We start from the raw sequence: 19871 nt of genomic DNA, 5'->3' as shown, positions 1-19871 counted from the left end.
TTCACTGTATATTGTAACGCCATATCAAGCTGTTTAAATTATTACCTTTTAATATTAAATCCAACTAGGAAAATCAAGGTTGATCTCAAATGGAAAATTATTACTCTATCACGTGAGAGAAAATTATGCAAAATAAATAGACCTGCCATGGTCACCATGAGATCCTAAGAAACGAGGGTAACAGTTTAATTGACTCTACAAAATCCACAAAGTTCCAGACTGCCCGCCCAGCGATTAAATCTCCATTGAAAGAGAACTCCCGGTTATTATCTTTCCATTACGTCGATGCCTCCGATAACAATGTACCTCATTTCCTCGGAGCGCTGTTCTCGCATTTCAAGAATAATCAAATGAAAATCTGTGCGCCGGGGGAGGGGGGAGGGGAAGGTGACGTTTCGACGAGGTGCGTGTCTACAAGGCACTCGAAATCTTTTGACAGTGTTGTTCGAGCAAACATCGCTCGAGGCTCGTATTTGCCAATCTTAATTAGGGATAAAACGGGCATATAAGGGTTGGAAACGGTCTGGGGTCGCGGGCTGACAAGAATCGGCTTTTCGAACGCTGCTTCGGGCGTCTTCGGCGGTTACCGACGCTCTTCGTGCTACTCTTAACTCGTGCTCGTGCTGCCTCGAGTCAGTCGTTGACGCGCGCTCGTTTCGATTGCATCGGGTATTAAATGGTGCTCGGACCTCCGCAACAAACCATTCTCGGTTCTCCCATGTAAAACTGTGCTTGACCTTCAACAACGCAACGCCTCTGCAACATGTGTGCGATCACAAGGTAAGCAAAGTTAAATTTCTCTCGAAAAAATAAAATCTTTCCAAATCTGTTCCGAACTTTACACTTACACTTTCTTCAGGATTACTTCAGACCGCAGATTTTACGCATTTATAGCAAAAATGAATAGGAGAAATACAAAAGAGGAGAAACATCACAGGGATTTATTATTACCAGTATATTATTTACAACCTTTGAAAATTATTAAGAGGGAGAATAAATTTTTATGTGACTCCCTTCCTTGTTATTCGTGCAGACAATGTTTATTTTGTATAAAGATCCGCAGTCATCTCTGTTGCTTCAGATGGTCCCCCACGATTTTCCTCGGACTAGCACCAGATCTTCTTCCGTGGAATTTGTAAACAGTTATGCCACACTACCATAAGCCTCGTTTCCTGTATATCTTCCAAAATCACTATACCGGGACTGGTGCCTCGTACTGACTCTGAGGAATTTTTCAAAATTGATTACGAATGAATTATTGCCCACTTTCTAGAATTTAAAGATAGCTAGAAAAATAGTGAAAGTTCTAAATCATGAAGAAATTATTATAATAACATGGTATAACGTCGATCATACAGAAGCAAACTGACAATCCGTCGTCGTCCCTCGCTTTTCTCGAGGCTTCTATAGCAGCAAGGTCGAGTAGTTCATCCCTTTAAGGATGAATGTCGCCATAGTGATTAGGCCCACGTATTTAATCCTTAAAGCTGCGGACAAATAGTTTAACCCTTTTCCCTCGACTGCTCCCTCTGAGGAACTGCTACAAAGACTGTATTACAATTCAAAATTGATGACAAATTATTACAAATTACTAAATATCTTTGTGTTTAACACTAAACCTACCCAGCATTAACAGTATCTGGTAAATATTGCCTTATAAAAATGGCAACCCTAAATTCATTACATGTAATTTTAAATATAATAAATGCCTGGACAACGAAATTTATTTAACTATTTTCCATAAATGAATTTTTATAGTTTCAATAATTGTAAAATATAAAGTGGTAAATTTAGTGTTAATAAGTTGAACATCTCGACTAACACAAAATATTGTGCATAAGATGAAACGTCCGAGTTCTGCAGTAAAAATAACTTCGAGTAGAGAGAGTTAATTATTGTAGTCACTTTATCCTGAACTTTTCGTAGAGTTTAGCTTTCTAAAGAAACTATATTTTGGGAGTTAATCTTCAGTATGATTCGGACGAGCATTTAGCTGATACTTGGTCCGGTTTTAGCGTTTGTAAACAGTTATGTCACATCCTCCAAAATCGCTTTCTCCACTGTTTGACTTCAGATAAGATTAAGACTCTCGTTTCTCGAGGAAGGATTCGATGGACTCTGTCGAGTTTAATCCTCTGCGACACTTGGACGAGCATTAGGCTGATGCTTGCTCCGGGTTAGGTTGACGAGTTCGCAAACAGTTATGCCAGCGAGATACTGTTGCCGCGAGCCTCGTCGTTTCCTTTACATGCTCCAAAATCTCTTTCTCCATAGTTTGACTTCCGATAAGATTAAGAGCCCGGTCTTCGTAGATTCGCGATAAGGTAGAGTCACTACATTACCGTCAAAAAATGATTTTACGTGCCACAAGTTTCCTTCCTTATACAAGAATATTTTGTCGCTGGTCACGGGCTCATTCGAAAGTTCAATCTAGCGTCCAGTATCTTCCCTAACAATTCTAAAAAAGCCGGCCAGTATAAGAGTCAAGACTCCGTAGATTCGCGATAAGGTAGAGTGACCAAGTTACCGACAAAAATAGGCGAAAAATGGTTTCACGTGCCTCAACTTTTCGTTCTTGTATGAGAATATTTCTCGCTGGGAAAGGGGTCGTTCGAAAGAGGAAGGTTGAATCTAGAGTGCGCTGGTCACGAGCTGACGAGATTATGCGGATATTTGGTAATATAAGTGTTAGAAGTAGGCCTAAAATTGACGATGCGCGTGCCGTGGAATCCAAGCATTTTTACGCCGTTGGATGAGTTTTCTGGATGAAATCGAGAGCAGCGCGCGCTAGAAAATATCTCCGGCTACAAATTGAGCTATAGAAGTTGGAGAGTTTAGAAATTGGGGAGCTCAGAAATTTGGGGTCCTAAATATTTGAAGTTCTTGAAATTTGGGAGCTTAGAAGTTTGGGGTCCTAGAAATTGGGGAGCTCAGAAATTTGGGGTCTTAGAAATTGGGGAGCTCAGAAATTTGGGGTCCTAGAAATTGGGGAGCTCAGAAATTTGGGGACCCAGAAATTGGGGAGCTCAGAAATTTGGGGTCCTAGAAATTGGGGAGCTTAGAAATTTGGGGTCCTAGAATTTGGGAAGCTTAGAAATTTGGAAGCCTAGAAATTGAGGAGCTTAGAAATTTGGGGTTCTAGAAATTGGGGAGCTTAGAAATTTGGGAGCTTAGAAGTTTGGGGTCCTAAAAAGTAGGGAGCTCCGTTTGGGGTCCTAGAAAGTAGGGAGCTCCGTTTGGGGTCCTAGAAATGCATCCTATCATTTCTAGTCTATCCTAGCATTTTGTTTATGCTAGCCATTGGATGAGTTTTCTGGATGAAGTCGAGAGTAGCGCGTGCTAGTTAAGACGGATCTTAAGTCGGCGGCTGAAGGCTGTGAATGGAAATTATTAATTAAAAAGTCAGGCGACTACCATGGGCCCTTAACACTCGCTTTTTCCATTCGAAACGAAGGACTCCGTCGATTAGTTTAATCCTCGGTGACACGTTGACGAGCATTCCGCTGATACTTGGTCCATTCGTAGCCGAGCAGGGAAGTAGTTTTATCCTGGCCGAAGCGGCAAGTATCGAAAATCCATAACGGCCTGGCCACATAATAAATCGTCCGGGACGCGCGGTGTACGGCTCCCAATAAAATTTCATTCGCCCGTTCAATGGTCCCGAGCTGTGTATCGACCACCCTTCTCGACCATTTTATTTTGTTCACGTTGTAGCGGTAACGGAGAAATCTGTAGCAAATATTTGCCGGAAAGAAATCGACGATTGAATTTGTTATACTCGAACGGCGCCGCAGATACTCTCCCTGTTCGAAGCGCGGTCAATATTGACTCTCGCTCGCTCGCTCGCTCGCGAGCCAAAGCCCATCGTAATAAATTATTGACTTCATGGAACCAGACGTGCGAGAGAGAGAGAGAGAGAGAGAGAGAGAGAGAGAGAGAGAGAGATCATGAAAGTCCTGCAGTGATCTGCATTAACTGTACGAGACCTATCCGCCCCGTATATACGGACTCCGCTATTTGCCATAAGGCTCGGAAATTATGCGGCCCATAAATCACCTTTATGCAGGGATTATCGTCGCCGGGGACGCACGAGACCCGCGAGTATCGATGCTCGGGAATCGACGGATCCTAACGCATGAACGGAACGCATTACGCACCTTCTTATTTGCGGTCGGGCTGTAATTTAAAGGACTTTATCCAGCCAAGGATGCTCCGCTTCGCCCTTTATCTTTTAAATGGTTTTTAACTGGCCAAAATGCTCGCGTGTAGGTACTTTTTAGCTGCAAGACGTTCGAAAAGGTGGAGGATTTTTGCGACCATTTTGTCCATTTTTTATGTTAGACAAGCAGTATTGTAGAGGTATGGGTAATAACTAGAATTTTATGTATTATGCATAAACTACACTGTACTGTTATGCATTTATGATTTAAAAAATGAGCAGATCAAATGCAAAACGCAGAGAGAATTTTGGGGTCCTAGGGAGTTGGGGACTAGAATTCTAGAATCTTAGAAACCTGGGGACTAGAATCCTAGAATTTTAGATATTTGGGGTTTGAAATTTAAGAGCTTAGAAATTTTGGTGCTTAGAAATTTGGGAACAGAAATTTGGGGTTCTAGAAACTTGAGAAACCTGGAAATTTGGATCCTAGAAATGTGGGAGCTTAGCAATTTGGGTCCTGAAATGTGGGAGATGAAAAATTTCGGTTCTTAGGAATTTGGGAGCTTAGAAATTTGGGAGCAGAAATTTGGGGTTCTAGAAACTTGAGAAACTTGGAAATTTGGGTCCTACAAATGTGGGAGCTTAGAAATTTGGGTCCTAGAAATGTGGGAGCTCAAAATTTTGAGGTCTTAGGAATTTGGGAGCTTAGAAATTTGGGTCCTAGAAATGTTGGGAGCTCAAAAATCTGGGGTCTTAGGAATTTGGGAGCTTATAAATTCGGGATCCTAAAAATTTGGCAGCTTAGGAATTTGAGATTCCAGAAAATAGGGAGCTTAGAAATTTGGGGTGCTGGAAATTTGGAAGCTTACAAGTTTAGGTTCAAAAAATGCGAGAGCTTAGAAATTTGGGTCAAAGAATACTGGAGAAAATGTCTGCAGTACAGTGAAAGCATTTAAATAATTTGGAAGGACTGTTGAGTTATATCCAACTCATTAAAATAATTAAGAAAAAAAAAATAAATGTCTATGTGACTCCTGTATCTTGAAATGAATGCAGACAATTTTTATTTTGCACAAATATCGGCAGTCAAATAACCACGGCCAAAAATCGTGGATTTAGAAACGGACGGGTGTTGGTACGCACCTCTCTCGTTGACAAGAGTACAAATTTCCATAAGTGTATCGTAATTTGACGCCTACCTTTGCCGTGCAAGTGCACTGTGCACTTTTCCGTCGGTCCGACGGCACTCGATGTGGTGTTCGGAAGGGTCGCCCACGCAGTAACACACACACATAAGCGCAGATTTTACACGCTCGTCACGTATACTGGTTCCTCTACGGTGTGTTAGTAACGTGCGATTTACGGTAAGGGCACCGTCTGCTTTGTGTGTTAGTCACCGACCATGGGGGGTGCGAGAGACTGGCAGGACTCTGTCAGAGGGGAGGCGAAAAGAGAGAGAGAAAGAGAGAGAGAGAGAGAGAGAGAGAGAGAGAGACGGACGTGAAAAAAGAAGCAGAAAGACCAGAGGAAGAAAAGGTGGCACGCAGACACGCACACACGCGCGCCAGGCACGATCGAACGAACCCGCGTGTGCACTCGTGTTAAACAGGCTCGACGTGTTTACTTTTGCATACACGGACCTACCTCTGCGTGTTAAGAGCGTAAGCATCACTGTCGCGGATTATTACACCGTCGATACAGACTCGTCGGTTGTCGCGAATTCTCCGACCTTTCTGCACGGGGCACTTTGCCCTGATCGAATTTTGCAACGTGCTCCCTCAACGGCCTTCTGCACCGTGAAATTATTGCGCCATTTTTGCAATTTTTCGACTCTAAGCTCCTCGGAATTGTGATCACAGTTTTCAAATTTTTTCAAAATTGTCTAGGCACCCGCCGAACAGAAATACATGATTAAACTGCAGATTTTTACGCGGAACAAAAATTGCATCGGAAACGTGAATAAGTTTTATTAAGTCCCAAATAGTACAATCGAATTCTTAAAATCCTCGTAGTGTTTCCCTCCTTTGAACTTGACATACTGATTCTCGTCTTGAACGCATAAACCGGATCTTCCAAACGTAGATTCGCGATAAGGTAGAGTGACCACGTTACCGACAAAAATAGGCGAAAAATGGTTTCACGCGCCTCAACTTTTCGTCCTTGTATGAGAATATTTGGGGTCCTACAAATTGGGGAGCTTAGAAATTTGGGGTCCTAGAAATTGGGGAGCTCAGAAATTTGGGGTCCTAGATATTCGGGAACTAGAAATTTGGAAACTTAGAAATTGGGGAGCTCAGAAATTTGGGGCCCTAGAAATTGGGGAGCTTAGAAATTTGTGGTCCTAGATATCGGGGAGCTCAGAAATTTGGGGTCCTAGACATCGGGGAGCCCAGAATTTTGGGGTCCTAAAAATTCGGAAGCTTGGAAATTTGGGAGCTTAGAAATTGCGGAGCTCAGAAATTTGGGGCCCTAGAAATTGGGGAGCTCAGTTTGTGGTCCTAGAAATTGGGGAGCTCAGAAATTTGGGGTCCTAGAAATTCGGGAGCTTAGAAATTTGAGGTCTTAGCAATTTAGGAGCTCAGAAATTTAGGTTTTTAGATATTGGGGAGCTTAGAAATTTGGGGTCCTAGAAATCGGGGAGCTCAGAAATTTGGGGTCCTAGAAATAGGGAAGCTTAGAAATTTGGGAGTTTAGAAGTTTGGGGTCCTTGAAATTGTGGAGCTGAAAAATTTGGGGTCCTAGACATTGGTGAGCTCAGCAATTTTATGGCATACAAGATATTTTGTTTGACACCATTAAAATCGTTCCTTTGGAATTTCCACTTGAACTGCAATGATTAAATTCCTTCTTAACACAGTCAATAATCCTCCAATAAATAGATGGCAATTAATTATGGACTTCATAGTAAGTCGCTCAATATTATATCAAAATTGTTGACTCTGCAAAAGTCACGTGACTGCCATTGGCTCTTAAATGGTCCAGTCAGTGTAGAAAACTTAAATCACGGAAGAAATCCACCGGCCACAAGTGCAAAATTTATTCAGAAAATAACTACATAGCCAGAGAAACTCGAAATTAAATTTTAAATCAAATTCAGATTGACCCAAACATCCGACGAGGGGCGAACTCGTGAAAGTGATCCACGGTCCCGTGCAAAATTCATTAAAAGATAAACACGCCGCGTAAAATTCCGAATTAAATTTTAAAGTAGATTCAGATTGACCCAGACAACGACCGAGGGTCGCATCCCTAGGGAGACACCGGGACACTCGTGACTGCCAACAGTAAACCGCAGGTCGTTTCGTATTTCTTGAACCACGAAAACGCCGTTCTTCCCGGAACGATATCCTTGAAATCGACTCGGCCGACGAGGGACGACAGGTGACTGCAATTAGGAGCCTCTTCGCATTGTTTTCGGTCCGATTTTCGCAATCGACAAACGAACTTTGACTCAACGACGCGGTCGGCTCGTAACACGATGCAATTCTTCCGAGAGTGATGCACACACAACGGATGGGGTCTTAGGAATTTGGGAGCTTAGAAATTTAGGATTCTAGATATTGGGGAGCTTAGAAATTTGGGGTCCTAGAAATTGGGGAGCTTAGAAATTTGGGGTCCTGGAAATTGGGGAGCTTAGAAATTTTGGGCCCTAAATATTTGAAGTTCTTGAAATTTGGGACCATAGAAGTTTGGGATCCTAGAAATTGGGAAGCTCAGAAATTTGGGGTCCTAGAAACTGGGGAGCTCAGAAATTTGGGGTCCTAGAAATTGGGGAGCTTAGAAATTTGGAAGCTTAGAAACTGGAGGGCTCAGAAATATGGGGCCCTAAATATTTGAAGTTCTAGAAATTTGGGAACTTAGAAGTTTGGGATCCTAGAAATTGGGAAGCTCAGAAATTTGGGGTCCTAGAAACTGGGGAGCTCAGAAATTTGGGGTCCTAGAAATTGGGGAGCTTAGAAATTTGGAAGCTTAGAAACTGGAGGGCTCAGAAATATGGGGCCCTAAATATTTGAAGTTCTAGAAATTTGGGAACTTAGAAGTTTGGGATCCTAGAAATTGGGAAGCTCAGAAATTTGGGGTCCTAGAAACTGGGGAGCTCAGAAATTTGGGGTCCTAGAAATTGGGGAGCTTAGAAATTTGGAAGCTTAGAAACTGGAGGGCTCAGAAATATGGGGCCCTAAATATTTGAAGTTCTAGAAATTTGGGAACTTAGAAGTTTGGGATCCTAGAAATTGGGGAGCTCAGAAATTTGGGGGCCTAGAAGCTGGGGAGCTCAGAAATTTTGGGTCCTAGAAATTGGGGAGCTTAGAAATTTGAGGTCCTAGAAATAGGGGAGCTTAGAAATTTGGGAGCTTAGAAATTTGGGTGCTTACAAATTGAGGAGGTTAGAAATTTGAGAGCTTAGAAGTTTGGGGTCCTAGGAATTAGGGAGCTCAGAAATTTGGGATCCTAGAAATGCATCCTAGCATTTTTATGCCATTGGATGAGATGGGATTGGATGATTTTGCATGGGTGGTCCACCACGGATTTCGACCTAACTGTCCACCTAATCTAAAAATCCAATCAGTCTATTTCGAATTTATTTCAGCATTTTTATTTCTTAGCTCGAAACTGTACTCGTTACGAGAATTCCCAAATGAATTTTACATGGCTGATCTATAGATCTCAGCTACAATGTACAACAACCAAGTGTATAATTTCCATCTGACCCAAATCTAAAATTTGACTCATTATAAAGGCTCCGATATGAATTTTTCATGCACGGTGTCCATACATTCTGGGCAGAATAATGGACTTCCTCAATTAAACTTTAATAGAAATCCGCCTTGCTTTCGAATATCAAAGGAACAATTAACCTGCTAATCTTTGCCTACCTGTTAGCTCGAGACTGACAATAGGACCAACGACCTTGCATTTATTTATGATCCGGTAAATTGAATGAGCGAATAGATTTTTAAAAATTCCAAATCGATCGGACGAATAGATATCCTTAATATGGAAGCCGGCGCGCATATTCCGAATCTTTTTGCGCGATGCGTTTCAGCGTGGATTTGATTTTTAAATCATGCTGATCTCATGTGCCTAGCCAGGAGTTAACCGGTTGATTTTCCGGCCAATAACACTCGCACGGCTTAATGCGAACGAAAATCATGTGCTTCCTTAATTAAATTAATATGAAATCCGTGCATGCTCGAGAACGTTAAAGAAATCTTTGAGCTCAGCATGATGGAGGCACGGAAGAGAAACGTCAGAAAATAAACGTACATTTCCTCTCAATATCATGCTAACAGTTGTAATATTGAATCATGATGAATGCAAAATTTTTTAAATATACGCCATTGATATAATATTGCTGTACAATAATGATAAGATTGCATTCATCTTGTGATAGGTGTTTCGATGAAGAAGTTGTAGAGGAAGAGATCAGAAACCAGTCATTCTGACTCGTCCAGTGTTAAAGACCTTCTTTTGCAACGAGGGCAGTCAAATAAAGCGGAATAAAGCGTTATTGTCAATTTATACTCCATGAATTTCTAAAGAACGCTTCAAGACTTCTTCATCGACAGGGCAAACACTTGTGGTCTTCTGGTAGTGTACATAAATCTAAAAAAATCCTAACCGTAAAGCTATCAGTGTACAAAAATTAATTATAGATGCTGAATCTTCAATATTCGGTAGACAAAATTACCAAAAATTACCAAAGAAACTTTGGACACTTCAGAACTTTTCAGAACATTTATGGTCTCCTTGTAGTGTACATAAATCTTAAAAAATCCTAACCTTAAACCTATCAGTGTGTAAGAATTAATTATAGATGCTGAATCTACAATATCCGATAGACAAAATTACCAAAAATCACCAAACAATGGACACTTCAGAACTTTTGGACTTTCAGAACACTTATGGTCTTCTTGTACTGTACATAAATCTTAAAAAATCCTAACCTTAAACCTATCAGTGTGTAAGAATTAATTATAGATGCTGAATCTTCAATATCCGGTAGACAAAATTACCAAAAATGACCAAATCAACTTTCTACACTTCAGAACTTATGGCAGCGTGCTCAGGCCGTAAAAAATCTTCGCAGTACTCAAACCAGAGACCAAGAATTAACGCAATCAATCGCCAAGACTCGACGCAATCAAAACAAATCTGTTCGCAAAGCGGTTTGCGTGAAGTAGGCCAGGACGATTTAAAATCCGACTTGCCGCGATCCAGGATCGATCGATCTGCAGCCGTGTCCGAGTAGCTGAGCCTCTCTCAGTGAGCTAACTGTAAACCGACTGGCCGGGAATTTGCGCGTGCACGCTAATACAACAGACAAACGGCCTCGGCCGGACGGCTACCATTTTATCACGGGGTCCGGCGGATTTATTTATCCAGGGACGTGGAAAAGGAGCGTACGACCATGGTCACCGTCGAGAAAAAGAAATTCCCCGTCGTCTTCGAACCGCCTGGGTACGTGTTTGCTCTCGCCGGTTACGACCATTTCCAGGCGGCAGGTCTATTTGTTGAGAGGCCCTCCGCCTTTCGATGGCGCGGCGAAGGGAACGGGGGGAGTATGGCAGTTCGATTGGGACACGCGATATATTACGTGCTCGGCACGTACGTGCTGACTGGTTCGCACATAAGTAGACACTGGCATAAATAGCCGAGCGAATGCGTGTGGAAATCGTGTGCGAAACGCAACGAAAGAGCCGCATCGGTTGGGTCAGAGGGTTCAAAAGAGAAAGAGAGGGGAAAAGGAGGATGATCGGCACGTGAGCAATGCGAGCACGCGCGTTTTAACGATTTCTGATGTTTCTAATTCTTCTATTTCTTCCGCTTCTCTCTCTCTCTCTCTCTCTCTCTCTCTCTCTCGAGCGCGCGCGCGCGCTCGTTGACTTCCTGGTTAGCAGCAGTCAAAAGAGCTCTCGACCGACTATAAACGGCCTTTAGAGACCCGAGAGCGATCCCACCCTTTGATTCTCGGAACCTCTCGTGTCCCGTTTGCCAATTCTTTTTTACCCGGGAGTAGTCGAGCTCTTCTCGACGAGCCTAGCTCGATTAGCATGAAGGAACGCGTCTTCTGATGCAACGTTGCCTTACATGGAGGAGGCCTTTTTTTGGCGACCCGGGAGAGACTATAGACGAGGATTGTGGTGTAGTGTCCTAGGGAGCATGGAGTGTAGAATCTTGGAGGTCTAGGGCATGGAATTTTTGGGGTCCCAGGGTTTTGGTGATTAGAATCTTAGAACTTTAGAGGGCCAGAGTGTGGAGTCTTGGGACTAGAATACTTCTTAGAAATTTGGGAGCTTAGAAATTTGGGGTCTTAGAAAGGGTGCTTAGAAATTTGGGGTCCTAAAAATTTGGGAGCTCAGAAATTTAGAATTTTAGATATTAGAGAGCTTAGAAGTTTGGGGTCCCAGAAATCGGGGAGCTCAGAAATTTGGGGGCCTAGAAATTTGGAAGCTTAGAATTTTGGGGTCCTAGAAATTTGGGAGCTCAGAAATTTAGAATTTTAGATATTAGGGAGCTTAGAAGTTTGGGGTCCCAGAAATCGGGGAGCTCAGAAATTTGGGGTCCTAGAAAATGGGGAGCTTAGAAATTCGGGAGCTCAGAAATTTGGGGTCCTAGAAATTGGGGAGCTTAGAAATTTGAAAGCTTAGAAATTTGGGAGCTTAGAAATTTGGGAGCTCAGAAATTTAGAATTTTATATATTAGGGAGCTTAGAAGTTTGGAGTCCCAGAAATCGGGGAGCTCAGAAATTTGGGGTCTTAGAAATTGGGAAGCTTAGAAATTTGGGAGCTTAGAAATTCGGGAGCTCAGAAATTTGGGGTTCTAGAAATTGGGGAGTTTAGAAATTGGGGAGCTCAGAAATTTGGGGTCCTACAAATTGGGAAGCTTAGCAATTGGGGAGCTTAGAAATTTGAAAGCTTAGAAATTTGGGGTCTTAGAAATTGGGGAGCTTAGAAATTTGGAAGCTTAGAAACTTGGGGTTCTAGAAATTGGGGAGCTCAGAAATTTGGGATCCTAGAAATTTGGAAGCTTAGAAATTGAGGGCCCTAAGTGTTTGAATTTCTAGAAATTTGGGAGCTGAGAAATGTGAGGTCTTAGGAATTTGGGGACTAGAATCGTCTACAGTTTTAGAAGTCCAGTGACCATAGTCAAGAATCTCAGATATCTAAGGTCTAAACTTGAGAACCTGAAGATTCTAAGGTCATAGCTCCACAGTGTAAATACTAGGATCCCAGAGTCTATAATCTAGAACCCAAGTCCAGAATCCATAGATCTGTAGCCTCCAGCAACCGTTTTTCCCGGTTCTTCTTCCGCAGCTTGTAAACATATCGACAGGCCTGAGAGATTGATATTTTTTTCTAGAGGATCGATGCTAATATTTCATGTTACAAGGTGAACGTGACCGATAAAAAGATTCCCTCGGTCCACGTGTTCATCTCGGGGAGCATGTATTGTGATACATTGGTAGCAGAATGCGCCAAAGAAATTGTTTCTTCGTGAGTCTACACGACTGCGATCGAGAACTGGTTGTTTTGCCCTATAACCGCAGATGTAGCATCTAGTATAATTCGAGATCGCAAAAACGATCTTAGGATATTGCGCGCGTTAAGTGATAATGACTGGATTACACGCGTGATGCCTTTATGAATTCGTTATGCGCGCGGGAATTATTTAAGACGACTCGTCCAGGCTGCGATCATGCGGCAAATGGTGCTCGTAACATCGTGATTTTTTTTACCGAGCGAGAGTACTCGAATAACTTTGCTTGGCGACGTGTTGCATTACTATTCATCTCTTTCTAAATACTTCATAATTCATAATCCTGCGACTTTACGAGCAGGCACAATCATGCGATATCATTAATAAATCATAATAAATTTCACGAACTGCGTCTGTCAGTGCATCAGTAAATCTGCCAATCGTTCTCGGTAACGTCTCGCCATTAATAATAGAAGCTAATTGCGATAGAACTGCAGTTGTCTGGACCCGTGTCATCTGTTTATTGTCACAGTACTTTCTCTAAATAAATATATCAATGTAAAATGATATATGACTCGTTGTGCAAGTCAGCGAGGATCTAGTTCAATACTGAACTTAATTATTTTACTATCGAAAAACTTATGTTCCACTGATTAGTAGATTGTCTACTCTACTTTCTCAATAACTAGGAATAGAAAACTCCAGAAAATTCCACTCTCATTAATTTTAATGTGTCCAAAATAATGCGACGATGGTTCTTGGATTTTTCAAACATTTTGACTCCACTCTATTTCATCTACTTTTTTGTCACAAATCTTAACTCGAATAAGATACACGTATGCAGATACAATGTGACAAAGATTCACACAATGAACGCAGAAGACTTTGAATGGTAATCAATTTTTGGTCAGAGTACGCAGTACCGAGGTAGACAATAGGCTAGTCCGTGATCGAATTCTCAATTAACGTTCCCCAATAAAAACAATTGACGTGGCACACCGATTCGGTAAAAATCGGTATCCGAGTCTCAGATTCTGAGAGCGGCAGGCTCTCAAAGCAGAGACGGTTCCCCCGGCAGCAATTATTAATGCGCCGACCTAATAGACAGTCTGGAGATCTCGAACGAATCGGAGAAATAATTTCCAGGGTTTCCAGCACGCGTCAACCCGAGCATAAGCGTCCCGCCCCGTTCCTCGAAGGGATTATGCATTCCCCGGGTTCCTTCTTCCAGTGGACGCGGCGCTCGGCCGCGTTTCCCGTGGAATCGTGTCGAGTCGTAATTAGTGCCAATTAGTTCAAGTGAAATAAACCAGCGAGTACGCGAGACACCGCGACCATGCAAATAGAGAAGATATATATTCTGACCGGTTCGAAGCGAATCGCAAATAACAGGCCGCCACGGTGGATTCCTCGACAATTAAGAAAGAAACGAGACACGCCACGGTTGTATAGTTGCTACAGCTGTGTGCATAGTGATCGCGTCGAATCGTCCCGCCACGATCAATGGGGATGTATGCAAACAAAATATTAGTGGGGCCCATAAGTAATCAATTATTTTGAAATCTGAAACAAACTTTGTAGTAAATTCAAGTTTTTATTCCTTAATTTATTATACAGGCTGTTCCAGCTAACTTGACTACCTTGAATATCTCGGTTAGTGTTAGTGATAGAAAAGAACGTTATAGGACAATGTTAACCTAACCGAAGGGGCAATATAATGATTTGGGAAGAACTTTTTTCAAGGTCATTTTTTTCTAGATATCAAGGTCAACAATTTTTTTTAATGGAACTTTGTGTTTTTTTTTATCGTCAGGTAATAGTAGGGATGAAGACCTCTTCAATGACATATTATACAATGACCTTCGTGTGACCTTGAGTATGAAAAATCCAAAAGGCATTATTATCAGTGATTAATTTACTACCCTAATTGGTTCGGTGTGAATGATACACTAAATGGTAACAAATACGCCAATTTTTTAACTGAAGATTTGCCTCACCTGTTGGAAGAAATACCATCAGCTCGAAGGATCGAGATGTGGTATCAGCATGATTGATGTCCGGCACATAACTCAAGAATAGCCCGTCAAATATTAGGCGAAAAGTTTCCTCAACGTTGGATTGGGCGAGGCGCAAACCTAACTCCGTTAGATTTCTTTTTATGGGGAACACTTAAGAGTATTGTTCATGAACATGTTCCAACAACAGCCGAAGATATGGAGATGCGTATCAGAACTGCATGTTCCAATATTAGCAATTAGAATTAGCTATTAGAAGAGCCAGAGAATCATTTATTTTCCATATACAACAATGTATTGCAAACAATGGTCATCATTTCGAACATTTATTGAAATAGAGTAGTTCAATCAAACCAATTACTGTAGTAAATTAATCACTGATAATACCTATGATGCTTTCTGGATTTTTCATATCCAAGGTCACACGAAGGTCATTGCATAACACGTCATTGAAGAGGTCTTCACCCCTACTATTACATCGCGATAAAAAGAATACATAGTTCCATTAAAAAAAAAAGGATGACATTGATATCTAGAAAAAAATGACCTTGAAAAAAGTTTTTTCCGAATTTTATTACAGGGTTGTAAAAAGAAATTATACTTTTTGGAATATTTTGAACACTGGCTGCTTTACCGACAACTGTAAAAGTGTACGTGTTTCCTCTTCAACGATCGGTACAAATATTTTGCAAATAATTGATTACTTATGGGTACCGCTAAAATATTTCGCTCGGATCGATTGAAACGCGTGGAACAGCGATCCGTCGATCCGTCCTGATCGATTTCTCTCGTTTTATCGAGCAGACCGTTATCTCTGACCATACGACCGCTAATAAACGGAAAACAGCTATCACGTACTACCAGGTAATACAATACATCTATAGTGTTTGTTGCGCTTGGTGTTTGCCAATCTGTAATCCGCAGGCTTTTTTAATAAGCGGCCTCGCTGGAAAAATTATGCAGACGCAAAAACGAATAGGATAATGGCGAGACCATCTACACGATCATCTCTGCCGCGTATTTGCATAATGCTGCACGCTTGCGTTTTATTAAACAATTGGGACGCTCCAGCTGGATATTATCCGCGGGACGACTGTGGAGAAATTAATAGGAGCACGGTCTAATCGAATTATGAATATTTACGGCTCCGGGAAAATTATAAAATGAGCACTGATTTTCGAGACGAGATAAACATTGAAGCTAAGTAATTGGGCATGTATTTAGAAAAATAATTGAGCACTGGTCTCTGAGCTATGATAGAGATTAGAATAATTGGAGACTGAATTCAATTCTGCCGATAATGGGACGAAGCTTAGGTTTATGTTGATAGACATGTTTCACTCGATTACTGTGCTTGTGGATGACGGAATTATTTGTCCAGATTTTTAAAATGAATTTTAACGGTAATATATTCATCGTACCAAATTTGATTGGAATCTGTAAAATGCAAGGAAAAGTTGGAGGACTACTCAATGTCATACATTCAATTGTTTTCAATGTTTACTTCACTAAATAACTTTCTTTGATTTTATGGAATTTTTGAGGTCAGGCAAAGTGTTAAATATGCATTACATTTTATAATATTGCACTTCTGTTTACTCAGACTAGGAATACAAAATTAATCGGTAGCATCCAAGAATCTGTCTATTAAAGTAAATTTTAAATAAAACGCTTGAAACGATGAAGAGCAAAGACGAAAAAAATGTTCGAAGGGTTAAATCGACAGGTTTCGAATCGTTGAATAATCGCAAAAAAAAATCGACCAAAATTTTAGGCAATCGCACGGTTAAAAATATCCGGCATTTCCGGTGAGGAAATCGAGTTGCAGCTCGCGGTGCACTCGGCACGCAGATTGCAGCTCGGGATCGCGGGATAATTGCACGGACAGCTGCGCGGGAATCCGATCGAAAGATGCATTGTTCGGAGCGGAAAAGGTCGAATATGTTTCGCATGGTGCAGCTCTCGCACATCAGTTCGAATATTCCGGAGCTGGCTCGCCCGGCCGAACGAGCATATCCGATGCGCTCCGAACGAACGAACGCACCAACAAAATGCAACGCAACGCAACGCATCCCATGCGCATACACAGCCTCCGCTTCTTTCCCTCCCATCCGCGCCGGCTCTTTGACCTCAGCACCATTCTGCATAACGGTGCATCGGCCTGGACGTTTGCCTATTATGTCACTATATTCGCGAAAGGATGCTGTGTACCGTAATCGCAGCCTGGATTCAGAGGCACCGCGGGCTTTCCGAATCCGCGCACGATCGTCGTGTCGCAACCCTAAGCGACGGTAAACCGAAGAAAAACGAGCATCGTGATCGGTTTGATAAGGCTCGGACACGATCGCATATGCAACAGCCCGCGGACATCGTCAGCCGAGAACCTATTTATGCCCCGATAAACGCGTTCTGATGCTTTTCCGATGCATTCGGGTGCGTTTATGTATACTGGATCCCTGCCACTGGAACCTGCTTTCACGCCGATCACACGTGGAACTACCGTTTGTCCACTTGCAATTTTCCACGGGATCCGGGGAATATTAGATCATGCTGTAGATTGCGTTGTTTGATGCACTTTCCTCGGTACGAGTGTCTGTATTTTGTTTAAGCGTGCGCTCTGTTCAGAATCTAGGCATTTTAAACCAATTTTGCAATTTTACCAATGTGTCTGTAATTTCTTCAAGTGTTCGGCATCCCCTTTTATTTATCAATGAACTACGGAATTTTATTCGATCAATCGCGCTGTTTAAAAGTGCTCGCGTCTTTTCAATCACAGTTACAATGTTTTTACAGGATGTTATTGCAAAAATGAGGGGACCAGAGATGGAACAGTTTAGAAATTAACTGCACCGAAGAGTAGTAATAATTCTGGAAGAATGAAGAAATTGATTAGTGGATGGGAACGATGGTTGAACCATCAGCGATTAAAATGAAGTATTATCGTTTTACGCTTGAAGGCAGTGTCAAAAAAAAAAAAAAAGATATGATCCAATATTTGCACGGCGATGAAATTTTACCTCCGGAGATTCTCACTCGCCAAATATTGAAAGATAACTCGCGGAAATTAACGAGTCTTGTTAGCTTTGCGAGTTTCCTGCTACCGAGCACGTAATTAATTTATTACATTTCCTCAGGTTAAAGAGGAAGCTCTCCTAGCACTGAACATTATTAGCTCTGTTTCGAATATATAAAATTCTACAATAATTCCTAGCCGTTTACATCTCACTTGAGGACCAAGCTTTGCTCACCAAGGGCCAGAGCAATTTTCATGGGCCACTTGTCGAAGACATAAATAAGAAACAAAATTTGTTTCGACGATTCAAAGATTCGTATCATACATGCAGATCGATAAAGTGTAGCACTGTTTGTGGCTAATTATTAAGAGGAATTCTAGGACTCCAAATTTCTAAGCTTCCCAATTTCTAGGACCCCAAATTTCTGAACTCCCCAATTTCTAGGGCCCCAAATTACTGAGCTTCCCAATTTCTAAGCTCCCCAATTTCTAGGACCCCAAATTTTTGAGCTCCCCGATTTCTAAGCTTCCAAATTTCTAAGCTCCCTAATTTCTAGGACCCCAAATTTCTAAGCTCCTCAATTTCTAGGACCCCAAATTTCTGAGCTCCCCAAGTTCTAGGTCCCCAAATTTCTGAGCTTCCCAGTCTCTAGGACCCCAAATTTCTGAGCACCCCAATTTCTAGGGCTCCAAATTTCTGAGCTCCCCAATTTCTAGGTCTCCAAATTTCTGAGCTCCCCCATTTCTAAGCTTCCAAATTTCTAAGCTCCCCAATTTCTAGGACCCCAAATTTCTGAGCTCCCCAATTTCTAGGACCCCAAACTTCTAAGCTCCCAAATTTCTAGATCTACAAATATTTAGGGCCCCAAATTTCTGGGCTCCCCAATTTCTAAGCTGCCCAACTTCTATAGCTCAATTTGTAGCCGGAGATATTTTCTAGCGCGCGCTCCTCTCGATTTCATCCAGAAAACTCATCCAACGGCGTAAAAATGCTTGGATTCCACAGCACGCGCACCGTCAATTTTTGGCCTACTTCCAACGCTTATATTACCAAATATCCGCATAATCTCGTCAGCTGGTGACCAGCGCGCGCTAGATTGAACCTTCCTCTTTCGAACGAGCCCTTTCCCGACGAAAAATATTCTCATACAAGGACGAAAAGTTGGGGCACGTGAAACCATTTTTCGCCTATTTTTGTCGGTAACGTAGTCTCTCTACCTTATCACGAATTTATGGAGTCTTGGTTCTTATGACTGGCCGGCTTTTTTGAAATTGTTAGGGAAGCTACTGAACTAGATTGAACCTTCCTCTTTCGAACGAGCCCGTTCCCAGCGAAAAATATTCTCATGCAAGGACGAAAAGTTGTAGCGCGTGAAACCATTTTTCGCCTATTTTAGTCGGTAACGTGGTCACTCTACCTTATCGCAAATCTACGAAAATGTCGTGTCACATGTAGGACTAAAATGACAAGGGTTAAAATAAAATATAAATCTCGCTTTACTTTTTCCAGATAATGGTGTGATATTTTGGCAACATGGGAGCAATAGCAACAATTTTATAAACACATGTGAGACTACAGAAATTTCTCAAACCTCAATATTTCAACTGAAAAAATTCCGCCTCTGAAAACCGACGTACCCGATCACACTAAAAATGATCTCGCAGACTATTAATCTTGCGTTCGGAAATGAGCCTGGTTTCAAACGTGAACTGGCACCGTGTACGCTGCAATTAGTCGAGTGACGTACAGATTCAGATGCTTCTGCTAAAAAACATTTAGCATCGTGAATATTTGATAAACGTTTACACGATGTTCGTATTCGTCAGATCGACGAGCGAGCCCCATTAAATCAATCCCGTTAGCATCGATCGGGTTTCCCGATCGTGTTCGACAAGCGATCGGCAATATTTTCTGGATTTCCCTTTCACGGTCGAGCGACAAATGTAGTTACAAGACACGTTCGCGACGTGATTTATCGGTACACGGTGTGCGCGCACCGCACCGGTCCGATTACTTTGTACCTGCGACGGGTTATGCAATTACCAGTGCGCGCGTTTGCGTTAAATAATGCGCATTTCTAGTGGCCGCTCGAGAGCAGCGGAATAGCCAGGGTTCTCCGGGCAAGAGCGGAGGCCGGTCGATCGCGAAACTCGTTTCAATCTTGGCCATTGACACTGACCTAATAAGGGTTAAATGGATTGTTCC

The 19871-nt window shown here is 42.0% G+C and overlaps 1 protein-coding gene across 1 annotated transcript in view; it reads left to right on the top strand.

Annotated features, from left to right (window-relative positions):
• The first annotated feature begins 642 nt into the window (after nt 1–642).
• LOC143360511 (uncharacterized) overlaps nt 643–19871 on the top strand; it is a 65287-nt gene continuing 46058 nt past the window's right edge. Inside the window, exon 1 of the mRNA XM_076799446.1 lies at nt 643–780. Within this exon, the coding sequence (XP_076655561.1) occupies nt 764–780 (17 nt within the window). The 5' untranslated portion in view covers nt 643–763. The remainder of the gene's footprint in view (nt 781–19871) is intronic.

Source organism: Halictus rubicundus, chromosome 1, assembly GCF_050948215.1.
Source record: "Halictus rubicundus isolate RS-2024b chromosome 1, iyHalRubi1_principal, whole genome shotgun sequence".
Lineage (NCBI taxonomy): Eukaryota > Metazoa > Arthropoda > Insecta > Hymenoptera > Halictidae > Halictus > Halictus rubicundus.
This window is presented reverse-complemented; position numbering and strand designations above follow the sequence as displayed.